Genomic DNA, 26,030 nt, shown 5'->3' on the forward strand with positions numbered 1-26,030 from the left:
CAGGACTATGGAAGTCAGGAGTAAGCAGGGTGGATAGCATGTACATGGAAAAATTATGCCCTTGCTGGAGCATCATGGGGAAGAGCCCCCTCCACCATTTTTCTAAGGAGTGTAGTTTTCCAGTAAATAAATACTCCTTGCTGCAAGCATTGCTGGTGTAGTCCTAATGCCCTAAAACCAGTGACAGCTGATACATGTGTCATTGGAAGATAAGGCTTTTTGTCCTGCTGTCCTGCCATCGTAACTTGGCACAGTCAGAATTCTGAACTGCAGTTACAGAATCCCTCCAAACTAGCTTTGCACATTTCCAGTTGGGCTGTGGAAGAATCAGCCTTGATGGATACCTTTGACTTAGCACAAAGCACCTTCTAAATGAAGGGACCATGGGATGATTTTATTAGGTCATCTAAGCCAGAGTGTAAGCCAGAGAGGAATAGAGGTGATATTGATTTTAATTTGAGGTAAGGAAAGTAAATTGGATTAAAGACTCAGGGCAACACACGGGGACACACATGCACGTTTAAAGGTGTAAAGGGTAAGTAATTAGAGAACTGTCTTGTGCAATAAGGGTCGGCAACACCTGATGGGTTGATAATGTTCATGAGCTAATAGGATGGGAATTTAGGAATGGAGGGGTTCTTTGGATGAGCCCCAAACTCAGTCCAGTGATGGATGGATGCATGTCTGTCGCCGTATGGGGTCCAGCTCCACGCACTGCTCTCTGCTTGCGTGCGGACAAAGGACCCTGAGACTGTTATCAAACCCACAGACCTCTTTCACGTCCTGGGATTATGACCCACACTGGAATCAGGAAGATCTGGGGTTGAAGTGCACAAACATGGTGGCCCAGGTGGTGAGGAAGTGAATGAAGGCGGGGTACGAGCCTCGGGACACAGTGGAGCAGCAGTTGGTCCCACTCACTGAGGGAGGTGCCTCCAGCCAGGTGCAGTCCTGCGTGGATGCAGCTGACTTTCCAACATTCAGGAGACATCAGAAATGCCTGCTATTGGTTTTTGTTTTTTTCAGGAAACTCTTTTGGGGGGATTTTTTTTTTTAATGGGAATCTTCTCAGTGTTTTAAACATTAGGTCATTTGTTAGCACGCAATGGTTCCAATGTTGAATGAATTGCTCCAGTCTCCGTGGCTTAGAACAGACCCCAGCTGTGCCCACTTCCTGGGTTCCCTCTGGGGGTGCCCAAGGGTTTCTGTACTCATATTCATCACAGGCTTGTTTCCCCATGTCCAGACTCGGGGAGAACCTGTAGAATCAACGATCTCTCCTTATTTTGTGCCTCACAAAATAACAGAGGTACTGTTAACAGGGCAAATGCACTCCAATGGGGTGAATATGGGCTGTCTTGTTTGCGTTCCTTGGAGGGTCCATCCAAGGGTTTGCTCCCCGCACTGTGTCACATGAATTAAGTTTAACTGTGACAAATAAGTTTGCGAACATGTTGCAATGATGTTGCTCACCTTTTTTGATATCAGAGGGATTGCTCATTCCGAATTGCTACCAACTGGACAAACAGGTAACCAAGTTTACTATTTGCAAGTGCTGAAAGGCTGCATGAAAACGTTAGATGACCCGAACTTTTCGCCAACAATTCATGGCTCTTGCATCACGACAATGCACCAGCTCACACGGCACTGTCTGTGAGGGAGTTTTTAGCCAGTAAACAAATAACTGTATTGGGGCACCCTCCCTACTCACCTGATATGGCCCCCAATGACTTCTTTCTTTACCCAAAGATAAAGGAAATATTGAAAGGAAGACATTTTGATGACATTCAGGACATCAAGGGTAATATGATGACAGCTCTGATGGCCATTCCAGAAAAAGAGTTCCAACATTGCTTTGAGGGGTGGACTAGGCATTGGTGTCAGTGCATAGCTTCCTAAGGGGAGTACTTTGAAGGTGACCGTAGTGATATTCGGCAGTGAGGGATGCAGCACTTTCTGTAGGCTGAGTTCACAGACTGAATTATCTGACCTTGCATGTCCATCTTATTGGGCACCCCTGAGCTGTTTGCATCCTTCACTCAGCCACTCTTCTACTAGCTGGTTCCAGAATAAGTAATGATGAGCCCTGAGGCTGGACGGTCCCCATTCACCACCCACCTGCGTTGTCCCCAGATATAGGCTGTGAAGTCCCATGTGTCTGCTTGCTTATGGGCTCCTGCAGAGAGGTAGGGCCTCCATCGAGGAGATGGAGAAGGCGGAGGGGCGGGAAGAAGAGGAGGTTGTCATCCAGACCTCTCTAATTTTCCTCTAGTAAGTAAAAAGAAATATGACTGATTTTCCAAAGGCACTTTGGTACTCGAGGCCCTTCCACGGGCTCACACTTCCTACGACAATGGACTTCAGTTGTTGCTTATTACATATCACCGAAAACACAGGGACATTTTTAATCTTTTTTTTTTTTTTAATTTTCCTCACAGAAGTTCAATATCTTCCACTTTCTGGATTAGGCTAGTTAATGAATTTAAGGGACGCAATTTGAAACCGGAAGCATCACACACTCTTTCCCCCACTGGTTGTAGAGTAGGACACATGGATGCATGAGGCACTTTAGTTCAAGTTCAGCATGGGCCTGGGGGATTGAAGGTGATTACGGACGGTGTCTGTAGTGTAGCCTCCTCCGTTTATTCCATTGTTGGTAGAAGCCACATACGGTCATCTAAAGTAATGTTACATGGCAGCAGGCCAGGCTGCCCCCCAGGAATGATGTCACAGACAGCCCCGCCTACAGAGCCAGTGTGGGGACCCAGGATGTGTGTCATAGCTAGAAGGACACGGGCAAGACGAAAAGCAGGGCTGCGTTTTCAGTCTAGTTACACAAATGGACGTTCAGCCCTGGGCATCTGTGTCATCTACCTGTTTTTGTGGGCAGGAGGTGGTTTTCATTTTTATCTTTAAGATAGATCTTCCATTTTCTATCATGAGGAAAGCATCTTGGGCCCCTTTAAAAAGTTAACGCAGCATAAAAACGTATACAGTAGAAAGGCAACATTCTTCCCGTCTTCACTGCCCCACCCCAAGCACTTCCCTCCCCCGACTCAAGATACAGCAAAACCCACGTGTTGGTGCCGTCTTTCTGGCTGCTTTCCGTATATATTGGGTTTTCGTTTTTTTTTTCAATGATTCTGAGTTATTGAATGAAGAGTTTGGCTACGTGCTGTAGAAGCTGCTGTTTTCCGCTCACCGGGTGGATACACAGGATAGCATCTGCCACGGTCCATTTCCATATCTTGAATATCATATGAGGGAATAGCTCCGACATCGCTGTGTTTATGGAAAACTCTATATGCCCTGGGGCATCTGCCTCTCTCTGGGCAGTCGTGCGGACTCAGACATATTCTCCTTCGCCGTGTTTATCACCTGATGGGCTCTCTCTGTGGCTGTTAAAATAACTCAGACTCGTCATGGATGTGGCTTGTGGATGGCAGGATATGGTCCAGCCTATGTTTCTATTTTCAGTGCCTAGGACTGTGTCAGCAGAACGTTCTTTCAGTAGGTATGAAAATGCCTTGATGGAGAACTGGACAGCTGGATGTGTCCGTCTGTCTGCTGTGTACAGTGGCGGTCATAGGAACCCTGGCTGGCTATCTGGATGCCCTTATCTGGTTTCTGCCATCCTCTAATCACGTGACTGAAAGCTCTCAGAAATAATCAACATTCACTCCTATTTCCATTGCAATGATTCCCCATTCTGACTCAAGTGGGACACTGGTGGAATAATAAAAGGCAAACCCTCCCATGGGGAATCGTTTATTCAAGACCTTCGTGGCCGACAGAAAAATAACACCACGGCCATCTCCGTGCCTAGATGTTCACTCCTGCATTTCTAGGACGTAAATCTTTCTTTTCTGAGATTGAAATGATTGCAGGTTGCTGGGGAGACCCAAAGCTGCCTTCTGTATTGCTGACAAATAGAAGGAAGGCATGTAGCAGCTGAAAGTTCTGTCTTTTCACACAGCATGCAAGACAGTGGCAATAAATTTTCAAAAAAGTTGTTTACTGAAGTGCTTCGGCGAATAAAAAAAAAGGAGTTAAGCTGTTACTGAGAAATCTCCCTCCCACCCACTGGCTGAACGGGCATTCAGTTCCCAAGGTCGTAGAGAAGAACGGAGACCCAGACGTCCGCCATGAGCCGGACCGTGAGGGAAATGGGCCTTCTGCCCTCTCGCCCTCTTGAAGGATGCAACTAGGCAGAAATTCCTTCACCTGAGACCAAGCTGTGAGTCACGCTCCAGGGTGGTTGCCATGCCCCTGTTCCTTTATGTCTGTCTAGCCTACATTGAATATACCTCTGTTCCCGGATGGCGAATCTTTGTGGTTTGGTGTTTTAGCTCGCTGGGCATGCTTTTCTACATTTTCCAGTTTTGTTTTTGTACATATAACCTACGACCTTGGCTGATATCTGAGATGTCTAGCCTACTGCATGAAAAACTGCTGCTCTGTAGAGAGATGCTAGAAAAAGGGTCCTGTAAATAGGCACATTTTAATAATAAATGAGTTAATGGCCTTCTTCCCTTCTACTGAGTGCCCTCCTACATTCCAAGACAAAGTCACATTCCGTGGCCTTGATTGAACTCCAAAGTGGTGTGTCTTCGACTGCACTTGACAGCTGTTACTATCCTCACCGTGAATGGCGTGTACCTGGCCTCCTTTCTTTGATTATTGTGCCAACCTTTTCATTTACTTTTTTTCACCACCTTACATTTTAAAATGCCATGATCATATATGATCCTGCCATAATGTTGATTGCAGCCTCTTTCTTCTTTATCTTTTTTTTCCCCCAAAAAAAATACTGTTGTCCATGCAATAGCTCAGAGAATATAGTCTCGGCAAATTCCGTCCGTCACATCTTGTATTTGCTGCATGACCATATATGCACTTGCAAGATTGAGTTTTTCAGCTTCCTTATCTATTTTCCTTAACTTTACATCTAAAAATAAACAGGAGAACAGATGAGAGTTGCATTGCAGTGAAATAGTCCCCATACATAATGTAACGGTCTATTTGGGGATGTGTGTAACGAGGGTCGTTTCATGTTCGTTTTGGGAAACCTAAGTTGGTTTTTAGGGCCGTAATCTGCATTTTGAAAAGGAGGTACAAGGTGTCCAGGTGTGAATAAAGTTTCCCCAGCATGAGTAGGACGGAGGCATCACAGGCTGCCCTGGGTGGCAGCAGTCCGTGACACACCATGGCTTAGGTTCCGTTCTTCCAGGCTCTTTGAGGGACGGCCTTGGTGGACATTCTCCTGTGTAAACCCTCAGCTGGGATGACAGTTCCAATGCTTCCATCTGAAATTACTCTCTCTTCTTTTCCTTCTGAGAAGGAGTAGTGAGCGTTTTACAGAGCAGACCTTGGGGGTTCCATTTCTCACGCCTCCTCATTCCAGTTACTAGAGAGGTGAACCTTTGTCTTTTGTTTCTTAATTCTGAAACGGTTATAACATTCCTTCATTTTATCATCTTGTAAAAGAAAAAAGCAGTGATGGAATCCATCACCAAGCACTGGAACTATAAAACACTGTGCGAATGATTCATGATAAGTTGCTGAATTGGATTTGTTTTGTGAGAAGAGGAGGTGCCTGGCTCACCCTCATTCCCAGTGCGATGTTTGTGCTTATGTTCTGTTTCAATAGATGAGGGCTGGATGAATGGACGGAGTGGCCCTAGAAATAAAATAGGATAACCAGTGGATTCGAGGAGGTGGCCCACGAGCTGCTGTGTGGGCTGACAGAACCCAAGCGATTCACATTAAGAAATTCACACTGCATTAGGACGCGTGTGCATTCATGTATTCATTAGAGGGAGACTTGTTAGAGTGGCAACACCCATGTCTACATGTTTCTAAATGTTTGAGGTGACATGAGGAGTTACGATATTAAATGAATATATAAAAGAAACATTGATTTCAGTAAGTAGATTATTTCTTTAGAACTTTTGATGGTTGAAAAAAGATGTTGAACATGGGGAATGATCACTTCAAAATGCCCAGAGACTTCAGGCTTAGATGAGAAATCCGGGGGGGGGGGGGGGGGGGGGCTGGGGGGAGACATATATCTATCTACTCTGGAGTCCTTTTACACAAACCATGTTGCACTGAGGAGTCTCCTGAAGTTCCCCGGACTGCTGGGTGGACCTGCCAAAGCTGAGAGAGCTGACGCAATATTTCATGCAATAGCAGAGGTTTCCTGAACTTATGGTATCTGCCAATCACTGCGCCAGTGTCAAGGACACATAGATGTAAATGACATGGCCCAGCTCAGGGTCTAGAGGGAGAAGGAATGCATGTAAATGATTCTTGGGTAGTGCAGCAAATGCTTTGTTAAACATTGCATCCATCTATCCCCCCATCCATCCGCCATCCATTCTTTCATCCATCCATCCATCCATCCATCCATCCATCATCCATCCACCCACCCACCCACCCATCCATCCATCCATCCATCCCCCCATCCATCCATCCATCCATCCATCCATCCATCCATCCTCCATCCATCCATCCTTTCACTCCTTCATTTGGCAATATTATTGAGCACTTTCCACAGATCAGGCAGAGAGGTGTGTGTGCACAAGCCATCTTTGGGACCAGATAACACATTGGGTTGGAGTTTGGGGTATGTGAGTGTGTTGGCATTAGGATAAGGCTGAGTTGGAACTCTATGTGTTTTTTATATTAAGCTTGCAGCCTAGAGATTTAGGGTGTCCATCCAAGTTCACAAGAGGTAGTTGAAGGAAGAGCTAGAACCAGTGTGAGAGCAAGGCCTCAGGTGTGGACAGTGAGGCAGTGGCTATCTTTAGGGTGTGTCTCTTTTGGGACCATGTGTCTTCTTGTGTGCATCTCTGAGAGCTGTGTGCTCCTGTACTGGAATGTGAGCACACATCCTGTGCCGTCACTCAATACCCCCTTTTAGCAGGAAAGGAATTAATGATGCTTCCCAGACAGAGGTAAAGACTGAGTCTGTTACATGACACCAAAATGCAACCATTAAGTGCATTTCTCCGAGGCCAACTGAACGTAAAGAGGACGTGATGTGACTCATTGATTCTTTTCAGTCTACTAGGTGAAACCCCATACCTTCCTACTGTGACCGGGCTCATAGCAGTTGTTTTATGGCCCAGACATCAACAGGGATTTATAACTCTTAAGCATCTGTGTGTTCTCACCAAGAATGAGAGAGTACATTTTGGTGGACTCTGAATTAGAAAATGCTTTTGACAACACGAAACTCTCTAGACTATATATAGATTAGGGCCAGTTCAAAGAGTGTTCCTTTAGCTTCCAAAATTTGAGTGTTGCCAATTGAGTGTTCATTCTGGGAGGCCTCTTTTGTAGCAGATGGTGGGCAACATGGCAGAACTTGGAGTTGAATTGACGTTAGAACAGTGTTGCTATAAGAAGTGATGCTTCAAGAGACAGTCTCGGCTAGGTAGCAGCTTGTGCGTTTATACATTCCAAAGAGAATCCTCTTTTGAAGGCACTGGATTTGATTTTAATCACCATATAGGCAGGGAAGAAGAGTAGAATTCAAGAAAAAAGCAGGCCATCCATTTTTCCACTCCGTTTTGTTGACCTTGAGAAGGTCCCAAGGACATATGTAGCATTGCAGTCTGCCCACCTGTAGAGGGCGATGGTGAATCTCTTCATAGAGACAGTGCAGAGACTTCCCTCTCCCCGAATAAAAGGTTCCATGTTGGGCATCATTTTGTGGTGTTTTCTGAGTCATCAAATAGCATCATGCAGTAATAGTTTGATTGTCCTCAGAATGGTGGCAAACGTGCTCATGTAGCTTTTGGAATTTTTTCCCCCCCAGGAATGCCGAGACACCCTTCCTGCTGGTCATGTCCTACCTTCAAGTTCACACGGCCCTCTTCGCTTCCAAGGACTTTGCCGGGAAAAGCCAACACGGCATTTACGGGGACGCTGTCGAGGAAATGGACTGGAGTGTGGGTATGTGTGTGTTTATCTTCAACATGTACTTCAAATGTGGCCGCGTCCTTGCCTCCTTGGAGCTGATTTCCTATGAGTGCCCACCTATGTGATGGGTGCCTCCGTACACAGCACTAATGGGGAAAGTTAAACCGCTCGTGAGAAGCGCATTCAGCCCTGCGTTTATGATTGCAGTAGGCCATGAATACATTTCCGGGGAAGTGTGGGTCTGTGGGCCGGCCATCAAAGCAATTAATGGAAAGAGGGGCCAAAGCATTAGCCCTTGTCATCACTTATTCTATTAACAATTAAATATGAGCTACAGCTTGCCTTTAGCAAAATTAGGGAAGGGGTGGGTTTGGGATTCAGAATGCTCGTAGCTGCTGGGGACACACCTGCCGAGTCTCCCACGGGGTTTTGTGTAAATGCTGTTACCGTCCCTGCCACAATTCACTGTGTCTCCTCATTGTAGAGCTTCCATAGTTTTTGCTGCATCTCTCAGGATGGTAGAGTCTCTTTTTCTCTGTGTTCCCTTCTTCTTCCTAAGAGAATGCCCCATTTCTGAGAAATGGGGTGTTTTTCAGAGTCACTGGCAAGACATTTTATTGAGGCTTTCTTCTAGACCAGGGGTGTCCAAACTGCGGCCCGCGGGCCATTTTTTATTGGCCCGCAGCAAATTCCAAAAATATATTTAGTTTACTTAAATAAACCAGGTGAGGCAATACGTACTTCACCTCAAGTGAGTGGCCCGGCTGTTTGTGTATTTACCGCATATGGCCCTTGGTGAAAAACGTTGAAAAATGTTTGGACACCCCTGTTCTAGAAACACGGCTCGCAGCTCTTTCTGAGAATCATCACCACACGTTCTCTGATTTTCTTTGGCACGTCTTGGAAACAAGATTACGTGAGCTGAGCAAAGACGTGTAAACCCAGTGGGCTCTGAACCTCTCATTTACTTCCTGTCACCTCCAGGGACATTGTCTTGTGTTGACATGACTTGGTCCATCCGGACAAAATTGTCCAAATGCCACCCGTCAACCAGCTTGTCTAAGACTTTTGTGTATTTGCTTTCCTTTCCTTTCCCCCTCCTCCCTCATTCTTCCTTCCTTTTCTTTTTTTTCACCGAATTGATAGTTTTTAACTTTGTAATCTCGATGTTACAGAAATATGTGAACGTTGCTACATAGTTTTTGTGGGTAGTGGTTTGTTTTAAGCAGCAAATTGAATGTGATTATGGTCTCCTGCTGTGGTGATTACCAAACACGTCCCGTTTCGTTTCATTTTGCTTTGTTCAAATCTTGGGAAGAGAGCCATCTTATGGGCCAAATAGATTGGACCCTTATTCTGGCTTCTACGTCTTTATTTTTCTCTGTGCGCTTGAGAGATATCTTAAATCTCTAGGCTTCAAGTCTGTCATCTTTTTATGAAGAATTTAGATGAGGCAAGTTCTAAGTTGGGTGATTTTTTTTTTTTCTGTAACACTCTGTGATTCTACAAAGTAACAGAAGTGAGTACAAATGATGAATTCCAGAAAGAACAAAACCAGAACATTCCCTCTAATGAGGTTTATAAGAAGACTCAATTATACTTGAGGGTTTCACGTACACCCGCGCAACCCTGCCTCGTTTCATGTCTCCTTAAAATGCTGCACGTCAATCAGTTTACATCTTCCGTTCCTTCACAGTGCAAATCAGTAGACTATTTTGTACTGTGAATCCGTGGACTATTTTCTTTTTAATGAGTGTGATACGGTAACATAACAGGTTTCTTATACAGCTCTGAGACATTTGTTGCAAATAAGGCCACACTAGCATATTCACATAGTAATTAACTTTCAGTTCGTTATTATGGCATGTTTTCCTCCCCTGACTCGATCAAAGTCTAACTTCTAATGTGTTTTTGTTTGTTTTGGGTTTTTGTTTGTTTGTTTGCTTAGTACTGATTCCTCTGGAATAAAGAGTATTTTTCAATCTTTGAGATCTGCATTAGACCCTGATGTTATGTTAATTGACTGTGGGTTTTTGTTTTTTTGCTAAAAAAATTAAATCTTTCCCCTAAGCCATTACATGAATTTGTCAGGATAAAATGGGGGATATTTGCTTAAAAAGCACATGCCCTGAGCAAGAAGCAGCTGAGATAGGAGCAGGTAAACGGCAAGGGGACGTGTCTGTTGTTCAGGGTACATTCTTTGAAAAATTTGGGAGGTGGCCTTATTATATGAGCCTAACTTTTCCATTGCTGGTCTGTCTGTATCTGTAAAGGCCGTTCATACCAAAGAACCTTTATTACTTAATTTTCCTCCACGCTCTTGTGGTTTATTGCCTCATTCGCAGCTGTGTGATTGTTTCTCTTGTATTGTTATAATAATGGAGGAAAAACTGACCGCAGGGATGTGGTGTAAGGGCAGTGAATGGGGTTTTGAGTAAAAGCACTCAGGGGTGGCCCAAACCAAGGCACTCTAATACCGCTATGTGATTTGAGAGGTGGGCGACGTTCAAAATCACGGTGACTGCCTCGTGAGTGTGTGCCCAGCACTCTCAGAGTCTGTTTCTGCTTTCTTTGTTTATGTTGTTATTTTAGATTCCACATATAAGTGAGATCATGTGGTATTTGTCTTTCTCTGTCTGACTTATTTCACTCGGCATAATACCCTCTAGGTCCATCCATACTGTCACAAATGGTAAGATTTCATTCCTTTTTATGGCCAAGTAATATTCCATTGTATATAATGTATGCCACATGTCCTTTATCCAATTGTCTATGGATGGACACTTGGGTTGCTTCCGTATCTTGGCTATTGTAAATAATGCTGCAGTGAACATAGGGGTTCATATGTCTTGTTGAGTTACTGTTTTGGTTTTTGGATAAATACCCAGAAGTGGAATTGCTGGGTCATAAGGTAGTTCTATTTTCAGTTTTTGGAGGAACCTCCATACTTTTCTGCACAGTGGCTGCACCAATTTGCATTCCCAACGACAGTGTACGAGGGTTCAACATTTGTGTGTTGACTTTTGATGATGGCCATTCTGACAGGTATGAACCACAGATGTCTCCTTGTGGTTTTGATTTGCATTTCCCTGATGATTGGTGATGTTGAGTACGTGAGCCTTTTTACTTAAGTGGAAGAAACACCAGCCTTCCTAGTGGGACTCCAGATTTTAGGCGTTTGGGTTTCAGTTATTCAGGATCTGTAATGTGGCACCCCCTTGTGGATGCATCTGAAAAGGCACCCCTCAGTTTCTCCTTTTGGTGTCTTTCACTCTGGGGCCCTAGCTAGACAGTGCCACCTTCTGTGGGTGCAGGAATGGAACAGAGAAGTACTTGATGCATTCATGAAAGACCAGCGGGGATGGGTTGGGGGATGGTGCAGAATGAATTCCTGTTTTCCCTGCCTGACATACGCTCACGCACATTAGTGGCCACACATCAAATCCATCTTAAGGATTGGAGACTATACCGGAGGGCGTCATTTAGCAAGAGGTCAGGAGAATTACAAAAACGTTAAGATACACAGGAAAACTGCAAATGAGGAGCCTTCGATTAGGTGTTGGTTAAAGCCCTTCAAACATGCACCGTGATTCTAACTAGGTCTTAGCTTATTGGATATGGGTCTGATGGGTGATGCATTTAAAAATGGACTCTTTCTAAGAGTATGTAGCTGAAATAGTTGTGGGAGCTGAAATGCAGTGTGAAATGAATAACTCTCAGTTAATAGGTTTGTTTCCCTGAGCATAAGTGCCCTGGTTGAGTTTATGTAGAAGACGTCTGCTGTAGACTAGGCATATCGGAGGTGCTCAGTAACTAAATGTTCAAGGTGAAATCATAGGGAGCAGGTTCCTGATAGTTGCAAGGCTCTATCCGACGTCCTGCAACTGCTGGGCAAGTGTGGCCTTCTCTTACATTTGCAGGGAAGGGTCCACCCGTGGGAGTGGATGAGATTTCCTCTCAAGAATGTTAAAATCAGTGGAGCAACATTGTGACTCAAGAGTCATCTGCATCTCAATTCAGGATAAGAGTTTAGACATCAGCTTTCTATGTTTCAAAAGCTACCGTTGCAGGACCTCAAAAAGCCGTGCCGATGTTCCCTTTGTCATTCTTTTGTTCTCTACGGACTGTTCTTTTGTTCTCTACAGAATCTCAGCCGCGAGCTTGCGTATTTCCCCTGGGATTCAGTACGTCCATTTCCTATCTTGACTCCTTCACAAGCTCTTATTCTTGATAAATGGGATCTTTTTATAAACGTGAGACTCATGGGCTCACTGTTGATAAATACTGAAAGTGGGAGTCCAGGTGAGCACTGAGAGGAAGGGCAAGGTGGGAAGAATCCCCGAAGAAAAGCATAAGAGCAGCCAGAGACACGGAAGGAAGGCTAGGAGAAGGGGGGCCATGGCGTTTCGGGGTGGAGAGCAGTCCAAGGAAAGAGGCTCGATACCAAGTTGGACTTCAGAGACATAATTGAAGGAAGACGTGAAGAGGGACCACTGGATTTCGCGCCTATAAACTTTAGGACTGTAATGGATTGCAGAGCGAGTGAGATTTGAGGAGTTGGTGGTCAGTGAGGTTAGATATCCCGTCTAGGAAGCATGGCAGAACTTGAGTAGAGGGATGGCTTCCTGGTTATATCTCAGCCCATCTCTGCTGGGAGACCGTCAGATGGGCGTTGCATCAGTATGTGGAACTATGTGATTTTCAGTCTAACGCCCTGGCAGGGAGAGGGATCACTGCATTGAATGATTGAAGTGTTGCCAGGACTGTCATGAAAGCTAACTGGACGTGGGAGCTTGAGCAATTAATAAGGGAAGGGCTGAAGTTGTAAAGTATGGGAGGGGAATATGGAAAGACATAGGCTGGGGGCATGGGACACGATCGGCTGTCCAAAGTGATTGTAGGACAGGTGTTAGAAGGCTGGGACAAGGTGAAAGGGTTTACACTGCAGAGGTGGGACATTTCGGATGTTTACAGATCCATGGCGTGGATTTAGGGTGATGAGTGAAGGACTGAAATGCAAGGAGCTTTTGTGTCAAGGAGATCAAGGAACTCAGAAGCCAGAACATTCAGCCAGTGTCTTCACTGTGACAGCGGAGGTTGGATGTGGTGTGAATTCTTAAACGTGTTTTTAATTTGCATTTGTTTAAAAGCATGCTCTGTAGAGTTTAAATAAAAGTAAATAAAGCTGGGTGGCACTGGCTCCAGAAGGGACACAGTGATGAAAAACAACAGGGCTCCCCAAAAGAGAATCACATGTAAATGTAAAGGTGGCATTTCAAGGCTAAGAATAGATGGCATATTAGTTATGATAACACTTTTGGGAGATGTTATAGTTACCTCACTGGTGTCTGGCACTGCGGTCAGTGTTTTGCATGCACTGAAGAGGGAAGATGATGGTGGTGATGATGGTGATGGTGATGGTGGTGATGATGGTGGTGATGGTGGTGAAGGTGATGATGGTGATGGTGATGGTGGTGAAGGTGATGATGGTGATGGTGGTGATGGTGGTGATGGTGGTGATGATGGTGATGGTGATGATGGTGGTGATGATGGTGGTGATGATGGTGATTGTGATGGTGGTGATGGTGGTGATGGTGATGGTGATGGTGATGGTGGTGGTGGTGATGGTGGTGATGGTGGTGATGGTGATGGTGATGGTGATGGTGGTGGTGATGATGGTGGTGATGATGGTGATTGTGATGGTGGTGATGGTGGTGATGGTGATGGTGATGGTGATGGTGGTGGTGGTGATGGTGGTGATGGTGGTGATGGTGATGATGGTGGTGATGATGGTGATAGTGATGATGGTGACAATAAGGATGCTGCTGGTCTGATGGTGATGATGATTTTGATGAGGAACAAGGAAATGGTGATGGAGGTGAACAAATGATGATGGATGAAAATAATGATGCTTGAAGAAGATGACAACTGTGAAGATGATAGGAGGATGCAGAAGAGATTATGGTCAACATGTAGAAATCCATTTTCAAGGGAAATGAAGTATAGAAAGCTTAACTCACTTGCCCTAAGTCATGGAGATGACATGTGATGGCTACGATTTTAATCTTGCATACCATGTCATAGCTGTGTATTGCACACTGGGCCATACTGGTGTTTCCCATTTGTCTGTGCAAACTCCCCACGCACTGAATTAGGAAAATGGAACCAGTAAAGAAGGTGGAGTACAGTGTAAGGAAGATAGTCAGTGGAATTGTAACAACTATATATGACATCAAAGGGATAATAGATTGAGGGAGGGGGATTATCGCTTTGTGAGAGGTGGAGATGTCTAACTATTATGATGCTTTGTACAACTGCAACTAAAAAAAAAAAACCCCAAACAAACAAAATATGATGGGGGGAAGAAAAAGAATGCAAGAAAATATACTGGGACCTATTTTTCTGATAATTAAGTAAAGGCTTCCTAAGCATAAAAGAAAATGAATAAATAATAAAGGAAACAACTGATAGATTTAACTACATAAAATCTAAAATTCCCTGATGTCCAAAAAAGATAAGAAACTACAAATATTATTGACAAACTAGTTAAAAAGTATGTGTAACATCTACGCAAAAGAAAAAAAAAATCCCAAGATATAGAATTAGTACAAAGAAATCAATAAAAAGATGAATACCAGGGAAAGAAATTTGCCGTACCAATTTACGGTATTAGTTCACTGCACATTTGCTGGCATTGAGCATTATTTCTAAAAAAAAAATGTCCACAAAACAACCCCCCAAAATCTTTGCTAATATGATGAGTGAAAGAGGGCAACTGTTTTTTCAATTACACAGACTGCATTATATTGATTTCTAAAGAGGTCTGACATTTTTCTTTTTTTTATTAAACAAACTAAAACACATCCGTTGTCATGTATCAGGCTGGGTCAGCGTGTTTTCTGAAGACCCGTACCCAAGGATGACATGACATAGACCCATGGGAACAAGATCTTTCATGAACTTGCCATTGCTCATTGCACCACTTAGTTTAGCTTACCAAGTATGTTTTAAATATTCAGTCAGTGCTTTTGATTTCTGAATCCCAAGGCAGCTAGGACACAATTATTAAAATTCATCGCAAGCCAAAAATTGGATTTTATTTTCACACTGGTGCAGTCTCATCATTGACAATTCCCTTTTGGAATTCTCAAAAGACTTAAGTCATTTGGCGGAGAGAGAGAGTGGAGAGAGAGAGAGAGAGTTCACACATGGTCCTTTTGCATTAAGTTTTCTTCAGTTGCATCCCAAATAGCATGCATTAAAAAAAATACATACGTTTGTAAAATCTGCTTAATTTATTAAGTTCAGTGTGATGCTAATTTCCCAAAGTAGAAACCGCAGTTTTCAAAAACAAAGGAAGAAAGAAGGAAATTTGTTAGGTTATCGCAGACTATCAAACATTGGCTATATGTTTGAAATGGCAGCATGGTGGTGGATCAGATAAAGTGTGATCTCCATTCCTATCACTGTAACCTTGTTACTCAGATCATGAAATAGAGCCTGCAGACAGTATCTTTCCAGGGAGTTTTGACAGTGTCTGGTGTCACACCATCACTGCCAGTGAACACAGTTTTTTATTCAAGCAAATCCAGCCAGGAGAGAAATGAAACAGTTTCCATTACAGACGCTGTTTCCCTGGATGCAAGATACATAAATGAGGTCAGGAAAGTTCAGGAAAACTTAGGAAGTGATGACAAACCCATGCATCGCAAACGAATGACTGCTACTACAGATTTCACCTCTGGATCATGTTCTCTCCAGGATTGGCAAGTGTATTAATAAGAGACAGTATAATACACTCTCCATTTGCAATGGCAGACGCTGAGATTGGGGACACGAGCAAAAACGATGACAGAAATATGCTGTTAGGCTGTTTAAGAGTCTTTGTGGGGACTGTCAGAATGCTTTCTCAGATAGTTCATGGGGCATCATTACTGGGATGTCATTTCATTTTGGTTCAGACTCCTGCCAGCCTTGAAGAAAAAGAAAAAAATGAGTTTACGATCAATGAAAATAAAATCCCCTATGCCAAGATTTTCCATTGTTGCCCCTTCTGAAGTGCATGTTGGAGGTGTTCTTTGGGAGAGAGTGGGCAGGGGTGGGAGAACATTTAGGCGTGAGATGTCACTGGTCCGCTGGAATCACTCTTCCTTCTGTGTCCCTCTAGCCTTCTTTTCGTGAAAAACACTGCAATGAAAAACATTTCGTTGTTGCCTCTGTCGAGTGTGCGTTTTTAAAAGTTGAATGTTTTCTTCACTTCACGTACTGCTTTTTTCTGGTGACTGGGTTGATCCAGAGTACGCAAAGCCAGAGAACACAGACAAACAACAGACAGGGAATGTCCCATTGATGTCCCATGTCCAACTGGTCACCTTGCCCTGGGCTATAAACCCCCATGAACCCTGCATGGGGTTCATGTTTTTTGTGTTTGTTTTTTTTTGTATGTTGCCGATATTATCTAATAATATTAAGATGCAGTCCTTATTGTTAGGAAGAGTATGTTACACAGACGCTAAACGCTGTTTTGCAGTTTTCCTTTTTCACGGAACCCTGCACGTGGTCGTTTTCCAATTTCAGCATTTCAGTTTTCGTTTCATCTTTGAGTACAGTTTCTTTAACCGTTCCTCTGGGAAGGACATCTCAGTTCCCACGAACTTTTGTTTTTTTTTTCTATTTCAAGCAATGCGAGAGTCCACGTTCTTCTCTGCCTACCTGTGTAAAATTGTGGGAGCATTTTTTGAAAGAAAAAATTTCCCAAAATTCAGAGGCTGGATCCACGGGGGTTAAAATTGTGCATTTTAGTAGATGGCACCTAAAAAATGTCTTACCCTTTTACTCCCTTCAGCGAATGGGACACCCATTCACAATCTATGAAAATGCTAAATAACGTCCTCTGAATCTTCCCAGCTTTAGATATTGTGATTCTAAAACTATGTTTACTTTTGTATTTGTCAGGTACGCTGTGCTGTTTCACTATTTAAATTTCCCTTTGTGTTGCTCTTGGACTTGAGAGGTTTCATTTCCATCCATTGCTCTCCAAGGTTGTATTTTTTCACTTAAGAATTCCCAGTTTGTATTCTTTGGGCAGTTGTGTATTGGGTTGTGACTCTTTTCCGTATTGATTTGTATGGGCGGTCTACATATGGAGGACATTGCTATTCTACTTGTCGTATGTTACGAATGTTTTTCCTACTGTGCCGTGTGTGTGTTTTCATTTTATTTATAGATTCTTTTGTGATGAATTCCCGTGGTCGAGTTTGATGGCCTTTCCTTTCGTGGCTTTGATGACTACCTAAATTAAAAAAGAAAGAAAGCTTTCTCTACGCACCAAATTGTATATATACCCTTTATCTTGCGTTTCTTCCCAATATGCCTATGGTCGTATGCTTTACGGTCCGGGAGAGGAGTCAGTATGTGTGTGCATGTGTGTGTATAGGACCCCGTGCTATCATTTGCTCAGTGTTACGGATATTGGACTTGGTTGGTGAACGCTCTCGGCCAGTGTGGGACCTCTCAGAAGCTGAGACAGATGGGTTTTGGTGGCGCCATGCTGCACTTTGTGTCTGGGCAGTAAGCATCAGGCCATTTCTGCAAGGTCTATGTGGAGTTCACCATAATGAAGTCCCTGCAGCCCACTTTTCGCCATGCGTCTGTGGTCCAGTGGTCTCCATCGGGGCCTCTGCCATGGGATGACTCATCAGGCAAGACTTGCTCTGTGAGTGGCCAGTGGTGATCAGGTCTCACCTGTCTTGTCAACACCGGAGGGTGGTGTCAACGCATGTTAGTGCAGGCAGGGATGGCGGCTGCACCCCACTACCTTTTTTCTCTCTGGCATTGCTTTTCCACCTGGCTAGGGGCACAAAGCTTTGAGGTCACACAAGGTAGTGGCTGACCCAAGTGCCCTGAGAGAGAGGTTCCAGGGCTGCTTCCAGATGTTTTCCTGGGCTGCAAAGAGGGAGTGCTGTCCGTTCCTGCTCTTACCTGGGCGATCCCACCTGCATTCCCGAGCGCCAGGTGTGTGACAGGGACCCCTCTCTGCTTCTCCTTCATGGTTACACACTAGTTGTTTCTTCTGCATCGGCTGTGTCAGCCTTGCAAGCAGAGTTATAAAACAAAACAGAGCAGAACCTGGTGCATTGGCTCCCACTTCCAGAATCTTCAAAAACCAGTGTGAAAGTTATACTGATTTTCACCTTGAGAAGAAGCGGGGGAAGAAGGGATCATTAGAAGACCTTTGTGCCACATTACTGGGCGATTTCATCGAAAGCGGGCCATTCGTGAGCTGATCCCACCTTTCTACCTGAGAAGACTGTTCTCCAAAGGCTGCTGAGTTCGTAACTTTTCTGGGCCGTGCTAAGGTAGAGGTCCATTGTGACCTAGTCCTTCTCTTCCTGGCTCTTCAGGTTTTCACCTCTACTTCAGACTTTGTCCTGTTGTCACACCGCCACACCTGCCCTGCTCATAATATCGATGCTACTGATCATGAAAGGTGTGTGTCCACTTGCCGGCCACGTACCCTCTCCGGACGGAATGCATTTAGAGGCATCCTCGCGCAGTCCTCTGAGCGTGGCACACTGTTAGCCCGTTTTACAGATGTGTAAAGCAAGGCACATACAACCGAAGTAGCTTATCGCAGCTGGCAACTGGCAGAGGCAGAGTTCTGACCCAGGTTCTGTGTGTTCCACCTTACGTATGCTAAGCGAGACTGATGGCCTCATGCCACATGCCTTCTGCACATTGGTGGCAGCGGGGGTCCCAGGGAAGGGCATAGATTTGGGGACCAGACTCCTGATGTTGCAACCCTCCTCTGTCACATGATACCCTGGCTGGTAAACTTGGCAGGTTCCGTTTCTCACTGAGCCTCTATTTCCTCAATTGTAACATGGGATTGTAACATTCCCTATCTTGCTGGAATGTCTTAGAGAACACAGGGGTGTATTCAGGACTCCACAAACATTCGTTATGGTTATGGCAGCTCCACATTCAGTTTTCATTGACTCGCACGTTCCATGATCTCCTGTCTCTCACCATGTCTTCCCTTTGCCATCTCTCTTCTAAGTGTACTTCCTTTTGCTTTCCTGATGAGAAGGGAAGCATATGGCCATAGATATCCCAGGACACGGTTTCATGTGTTGGAGTCTTGTGATTTTTTGTCGGTTTGCTATCTGGCCATGAGGACATGGAGTGAATGGGGCCTCTCCATGACCTTTGTCGTCTGAGGTTACTGGAGCATGCATCTCTGCCTACAGTCTGAAGCAGATGCATCTCCAAGGTGCCTTGCGGAGTGGGAATTCACGACGGCTCCCCGTCAGCAAGGAGCGGAATGTCTGCGTCCTCACGTGACTTCTGGAAACACCTCCTTGGGCCCCACCTCTCAACATGGCATCCAGAGCCCTGGGTTTGGAGCCATGCAGGCTTGCTCCTCTTGTCTTAGCTTAGGGATATATGCACTTGGAAAGGGGTTTCTTTATAAGCAGGATTCTGTAAGTCATTTTATTTGCACCTGAGCAATAGAAAAAAAAGTGAAAGCACGTTGTAAAGTAGCATATTTCCATAAATGACTCCTTCTGAAGGCAACATTGAGCTATCCATTGGGTACCCCAACGACCACTGATGCACCAAATTAAACAGAGCAAATCTCTACTGTTTCTGAAATTAACTAGGGGCTCACTGTACCTGACCCATAATTTCATTCCTGTGAAGTCACTTAGAGCAGACACACCCATTGAGTCTAATTTAGAGGGAGATGGCTTTGGATATTTATCAGTTGCTTAAATTTTAAAACAAAGGCTTGGTGACATTCACCTACATAATCTCCTGTTACTCATGGCAAAATGTAGCATTTGAACATGATCACATTTCCAGTTTATAGAAAACAGAGAAAGAACACGGTTGTCATAATATTTTTTCATTCTGCAATAAGACAGCAGCCAGAAGAGAACAAAAATGACAAAATCACAGCATTTTAAGTCTTTTAACTTTAATCACTGGAAGGCAGAATAGCCCATCAAATAGCTTTGTTGACGTTCCTATTTCTTGCCTGCAAAATTTTATCAGTGATAACCATCTTACAAATGCATCTCTGCATCTGACTTTTAGGAAGCAGACATACCGTACTTTAAGAAGAAGAAAATCTACAGGAAATAAGCTCCTTTGACAATCTTTGAAGCTTTGAAAACTAACTTTGAGAGAAACACACACACACACACACACACACATTTTGTCTTGTTTACATAATGTGACATTTTGGTTTTATTTCCTGCTTCCTTGCAGTTAATCAGAGGGGAAGGGTATACATGAAAGGACATTACGATTGGTTTTGAAATAAAAGGAATTATCTTATTTGCAAATAAGGCAGATAGTTCCATCTTGGAAATTCTTTGTCATTTTATCGTCACAGAATTTCGGAGATGGCACGTTGGCACAGAGACACTTCCTGTACGGAAGACAGCTCTTCTAGAAAGCAGCGGGTCTGGCTCAGATATCATCAGTGAAGGAGGGTTGCAGTCTGTTAGATTTGGGTCAAAGAAAGGGATTCTCTGTCTAGAACAGTAGACAGACGTTTGACAACCACACGTGTTAGTGAGTAGGGATGAGATCTACCCTAAAGAGCATCCAACCCGCTGCATGTCTTTTGGCATGAGTGTGTGACCACCAAACATAATAAATAATAATTTAGTACATGCTAAATACTGTACTCGTTTCCGACCACCCTATTTCACCGAAAGCCGGGATATCCCTCAGCTCACTGAGGTTCCACAGATGGCCTCTGCTTGCTTTTGTCCATAGACGTGTCTTTTATGACCTGGTTCTATATATTGCAGTAGGGTCTTTATTCTCATGGAAGTAAGTTCTCCATCCCTCTGGTGGCTATGGCTCCAAAGTCCCACTTGAAGCATTTCTTAATTCGAAGGGCCGCTCTTCTTACTTTGCGGCTGGACACACATGGAAGGTACTAGAAATGGAGGTCCCTGATCTGGGTCCCATTTTCTAATGCACACTGTCCTAAAATGCCAGTTGCCTGCTCTCTGCTATCCGTTCCTCCTTCCGTTCTGAAATCCACCGTGGGAGAGGTCATCAGGCTTGCCCTTGGGTCAGGAGAGAGGAGAAAGACTGGCAGGTCTACCACTGCCCGAACTCTGGAGGTCACTTATGTGAACCTCAGTGGTCCCCACTGGCATCTACACTGCAGGGTCAGACGTCTGTGTACGTGGCATTTGAGAGTTGGAACACTCAGCGCTCCCTGACCGTGGGCCCCGCAAACATGTTTATCGGGCATTTGTACGGTGTACATTTTAAAGGGTAGACAGTGGGATTCCTGATGCAGAGCCACCATCAAAAACTAATCTTTGTGTGAAGACTATAGCAAGGTATGGTCACAGGAACGTAAAGATTAGAACCATTGAATTGGCCCTCTTTGCCTGTCTTGCCTGGGTGGCAGTGCCGAAGTCATTTTCCGCTCTGTTTCTCTGTGACTCCCCTCAGACCCATTCCCCATCCAGTGGACACCCCATGTACATGCCGTGGTCAGTCTTGGGCTCCACTCTCAACTGCATTGATTTTTAAATGCTTCGTTCTTGCAGATGGATCTTATCTTCACAAATGCATTCCCCCTTTCCATTAACTTATTTCTAATTGTATATGGGGGCTTTAGGTGTGCACATCAGGGGCTCCCAAAATCCAATGGTACCGGACTAGCAAGAATGAAGGAGACACATGCATTGTGTACTTTTTTATTTCACCTTTCTGTCTATGTGAGGTTCCAGTAAATCTGCATTTGGGACAAAAGAGAAAATTTCATGGACAGAGAGGTTTTTGCCACCTTAGCCTAGAGATATAAACACAACATAGTGAGAGGGCAAAAAGGATGGAGGCAGGATTGTGGTCCAAACTTCTGGCCGTCATATTTACTTGGAATTTCGTAGTTGAGAGTACTGATTTTGGCTCTCTACATTAATTTAGTTTCTTTATCATTCACTTCGGGGTTTCACAAATTCTGTAACACTGTGACCATTTTTACAAAGCCTGAAGCTTAATTTCATGGTCTCGAGCCTGGGATGGATATTATTTTCCCTTGAATTTACATCTCCAAGTACAATGAATTGTTTTTAACATCGTTTTACAAATCATTTCCAGGAAGAAGATAACATCATAAATTCCCATTGGCCTCAGTAGCCCAATTAATTCAAACAGGATTAATAAGCTCTGTGGGAGTTTTTTAACAACATGAGTAGTAGCAACAGCAGTCTAACCATAATAAGAATTAAACATTAACAATCGCTAAACCGTAAAAGCCTTTGGTGTATTCTGGTCACTTATTGGAACGTGGCAGGTGGATTATTCCACTTACTCCCCCACTGCGGGATGAGCTGTTTTTATCACCATCTCTAGTTTACAGGTAGTGGGAGAGTGATGTTGGAGCGGCTGCATGACCACTGTCAGCGGCATGGAATGATGTCTGTTCTGTTGAGTTAACTGAGATGATACAGCCCCCAGCTGGCGTCCCATTGCACGTTCTCTGTAAGACAAGCCTGTTAGGACCAGGGACGTGTAATAGTTTCCTTCCAGCTCCTGGATTGCACGAGTCCATCACATCCTGTGTCCCTGATGTTGCCTCATATACAATAAAGATGTCTGTGTTGAAAATTGAAAAAAAAAAAAAACAATTTTTTTTTTTTTTTTAAAGAAAGAAAATGAAATACTGGGTGTGGAGAACAGGAACATGTAGCTACGAGTCTGACAGCAGTGCTTCGGATAAACGTCTGCCACTGTCAGCCGCTCAGAACGAGCACATTTAATCTGCTGGTTCAATATTTGAAGGCATAGAAAGAAAATATGCATTAGGACTTGGGAGATTGGGTGAAAGCAGTGTTCAAATACTATTCCACTGATACCCACAATTGTATGTGTTTGAAAGGTGAGGTCCAAATTGGGGTTCAGGGATGGATCTGAATGCCAGGACCCCATAAGGGCTCGTCAGAAACTGGAATGCGGCAGTCCCCTTGCACAGATATATTCCCCCTGCTTGAATTAATTGAATCACTCAGATTGACACAAAGGCATGTGTCTAGAATAGTCAGCCCAGTACCTGACATACAAGAAGAACTCAACAAATGCTAACTGCTATTATTATTATTATTATTATTATTATTATTGTTGTTGTTGTCTTTCCTTTCCCATATGCCCCCATTGCACCAAGTACAGAAGTCGTGGGTGAGAAAAATGTCTATGATGGAAGAGTTAACACATAGTTGCACCATTCCTGTGTTTTTTTGTTTGTTTGTTTTAATGTCGTGATTACAATTTCATGATATATTTGAGATGTCCCCTGTGGGTCTCACGCGCTCCAGAAGAGCCCGTCTGCCCTTACCTTGATATTAAAGACCTCAGAGGAAGAGCTAAACTCCTTCTAAGAGCTTGAGGTGTGCCGGTAAAGTCAGCACGTCACCCCGAGTGGGGTGGGCTTCGCACGGGAGCTGCAGACAGGCAAACTGAAAGCCACACTGATCAGAAGCAATCCTAAGAGAGAAGCGTGGTGATGTGTTTGCCAGCATGTCCAGTTGTCATTTGAGGGGTGAGAAGAACTGGTATCTGTGGTTAACGTGCAAGGGTGGTGGCAGAAGGAAGCATCATTTTCAGTTCTGTATCTCCAGCTTTATAGACGGCAAACTCTGGCGCAGAAGAAATCTAGTCCTAAAATAAACATGAATATGGATGGTATGGTCAGGCATCATAAATAAGAGAATTCTGAAGGGTTTGATTTCCTTGATCATTCCTGTCGTCTCCTGTCGATTCTCTACTCACAGCCCAGCTCAGGCAGGAAGGAGACTGTCAGTGCTTCCAACCATATGTTTCTGAAGACGGTCTAGCTGGTCTGCTTCTGGAGCATTGCATAGGCTTGGATCCCAGACATGGCCCTTGGGCATCTGGGCAACCTTATTATTCTCTGTGTCAAAGCCTGGATAACCTCCCCTGGCAGTTTCAGCTGGTGCCCATCCCAGAGACCACATGTGTCAGTGGAATCCCCGAGCCTTATTTTCCCCAAGACCGTCAAGTGCAGGAAACCCACTGGCATAGCTGCATCCAGAGTGGGGGAGCTGTATGTTGACTCCAAGGGCTGCCCTTTAAACTATTTCCCGCCAGTCCGATTGCCTGCTCCTCAGGTCAACCGTCCCGTTGTGTTACTTGTGACCCTCGGGCCTCAGTGACAGCAGGGACTGACCCACAGTGCCTTCCTCGGACTCACGGGTGTGCCCACTTGTCTTCTGCCAGACACACATGCGCAATTCCATTGAACAGGCACAATGATGGTGCTCTCCTGGGTGTGTTGATGTCATTCACACAGGAAAGCAGCGGGAGCTCTGTGAGAATGAGAGCTAGTTGGAGTTCTTCAAGTTATTTCCAGGAAACGCGACAGCCTGGAGATAGAGCAGGTTCTGTCACTGCAAGAACATGGCTGGTGGGGACTTGCGAGCATCGCAGATGGAGGGAGCAGATGCTAGTACAGGGGGAGAAGTCGCACGTCACGATGCTGCGATTAGGGCAGCGATGGGTTTAATGGAGGACATGACAACATTTTTATAACCATCAGCTACAACCTCCCCACGATAAGAATGAATTTCCCAGAAACAATAGGCACTCTGACAGGACCTAATGAACAAGGACACACCCGGAAAGTGAAGAAAGGGTCACCTCCAGAATGACCGCATTTCAGTCATACAGTTTTCCGCTTGTTAACCAGCCTATGCCTCCTAGTTACGTGTGTATTTACGGGGTGTAAAAGTGAATGCATTGGATTGTCTGAAAGTCTAGCTAAACCTCGTTATCAGCGCAGGTCCTGAAATCTGTAACATGCCAACCCTCTCTTTTTGTTATGTGTTGATTCAACGTTTGCTCACACGTAACCTTTCTTCTAAGAGGATGGTCCTTACCCATCATCTAGGAACTTTTCAAAAATTCAGGGTCTCAGACCTCACTCGCTCCAGATTGAGTGAGCAAGAATCTTCATTTTAGCACGGTCTCCAGATGATAAATAAGCCTGTTAGAATCTGAGAAGCGCTGGTATATGTAATATGAATGCACTAGGGAACCCATATTCTAAATGCAATGTCTTGATTATTGTTCAACCAGGAGAATGAAAAAAAAATCGCATAAGTTAAGGCATCGCATAGTCTCATCAGTTCCCTAATTCCCCATTGGCTTACTTTCCTGTCACTATTTGGGAAATAATTAGGGTTGTCTTCTAAACATGTTCTGAGCAAAATTTTTACGTTAACACAGGCGATGTGGAAGAGAGTGAAATAATAAAGGAACCCCGGTTTAATGGAAGTGCTGCCTGGGGTCGCATAGGAAGCAGATTAGAGCTGGCGTGGGGTGTGTGGATGTGAGTACCCATGGCTGTCAGGGGACGATTTATCCTTGTATGAAAGAACGTCAAAGAAGGTGGTTCCATGGCTCCTCGACCGTTAGTGTCTGGCAGGCACACGTGCATGTACATTGTGACAAAGCTTCCTTTCCTGTGCTCAGTCTGTCATTAGTGGTGATGGAAGCCAGCCTCTGTCGTCGCTCAGAATGTGGAAATGCCATTTCTTCCGCAATGGTCATCTGGAACCCGATCATAGATAGGGGTAATTCATGTCACTAGATCTGGCTTCCCATTGGAGACAGTCCATGTCCAGGTACACTGACAGATATGTCTGGGCATATGGGGTGTTGATTATGCTACTAATTGTCCCTAAGCTAACAAAGAATGGCCTTTCGCGGGCCAGTGACAATGGAATTTCCCTACGCCACTCAGTCACTGACTCTGGAGAATATCAGAATTTAGGTGAAAGCGGACTTCCTGGAACAACGCCTAGCATTTTCCAGCTTGATGGAGAGACACAGTCCCTACCAGGTGCTACATGAGATAATTTCATTTATCTTAAAGTTCTGTGCTCAGTGGGAATCTTTGAGTCCCACCATTAACCTGTTGGTCAGAGGAAGGACTTATTAATATAGTCTTAAGGGACCTTTTTGGGATTTCCTGAGTTCCCTGGAGGTGCGTTGAGTAGGCGGAAATTCTATCTTAATTATTCATGGTGGCTGGTTGAAGGAGATTT

The 26,030-nt window shown here is 44.4% G+C and overlaps 1 protein-coding gene across 6 annotated transcripts in view; it reads left to right on the forward strand.

Annotated features, from left to right (window-relative positions):
- The window catches only part of STS (steroid sulfatase), a 142,509-nt gene that overhangs the window by 73,495 nt on the left and 42,984 nt on the right, over positions 1–26,030 (forward strand). For all 6 annotated transcript variants that reach the window (XM_088794801.1, XM_074324090.2, XM_074324091.2 and 3 more), the window contains one exon: positions 7,826–7,962. In XM_088794801.1, coding sequence (XP_088650927.1) covers positions 7,826–7,962 — 137 coding nt within the window. The remainder of the gene's footprint in view (positions 1–7,825; positions 7,963–26,030) is intronic.

Source organism: Rhinolophus sinicus, chromosome 18 (genome assembly GCF_057876585.1).
Source record: "Rhinolophus sinicus isolate RSI-liver-muscle chromosome 18, RSI-T2T, whole genome shotgun sequence".
Taxonomy (NCBI): domain Eukaryota; kingdom Metazoa; phylum Chordata; class Mammalia; order Chiroptera; family Rhinolophidae; genus Rhinolophus; species Rhinolophus sinicus.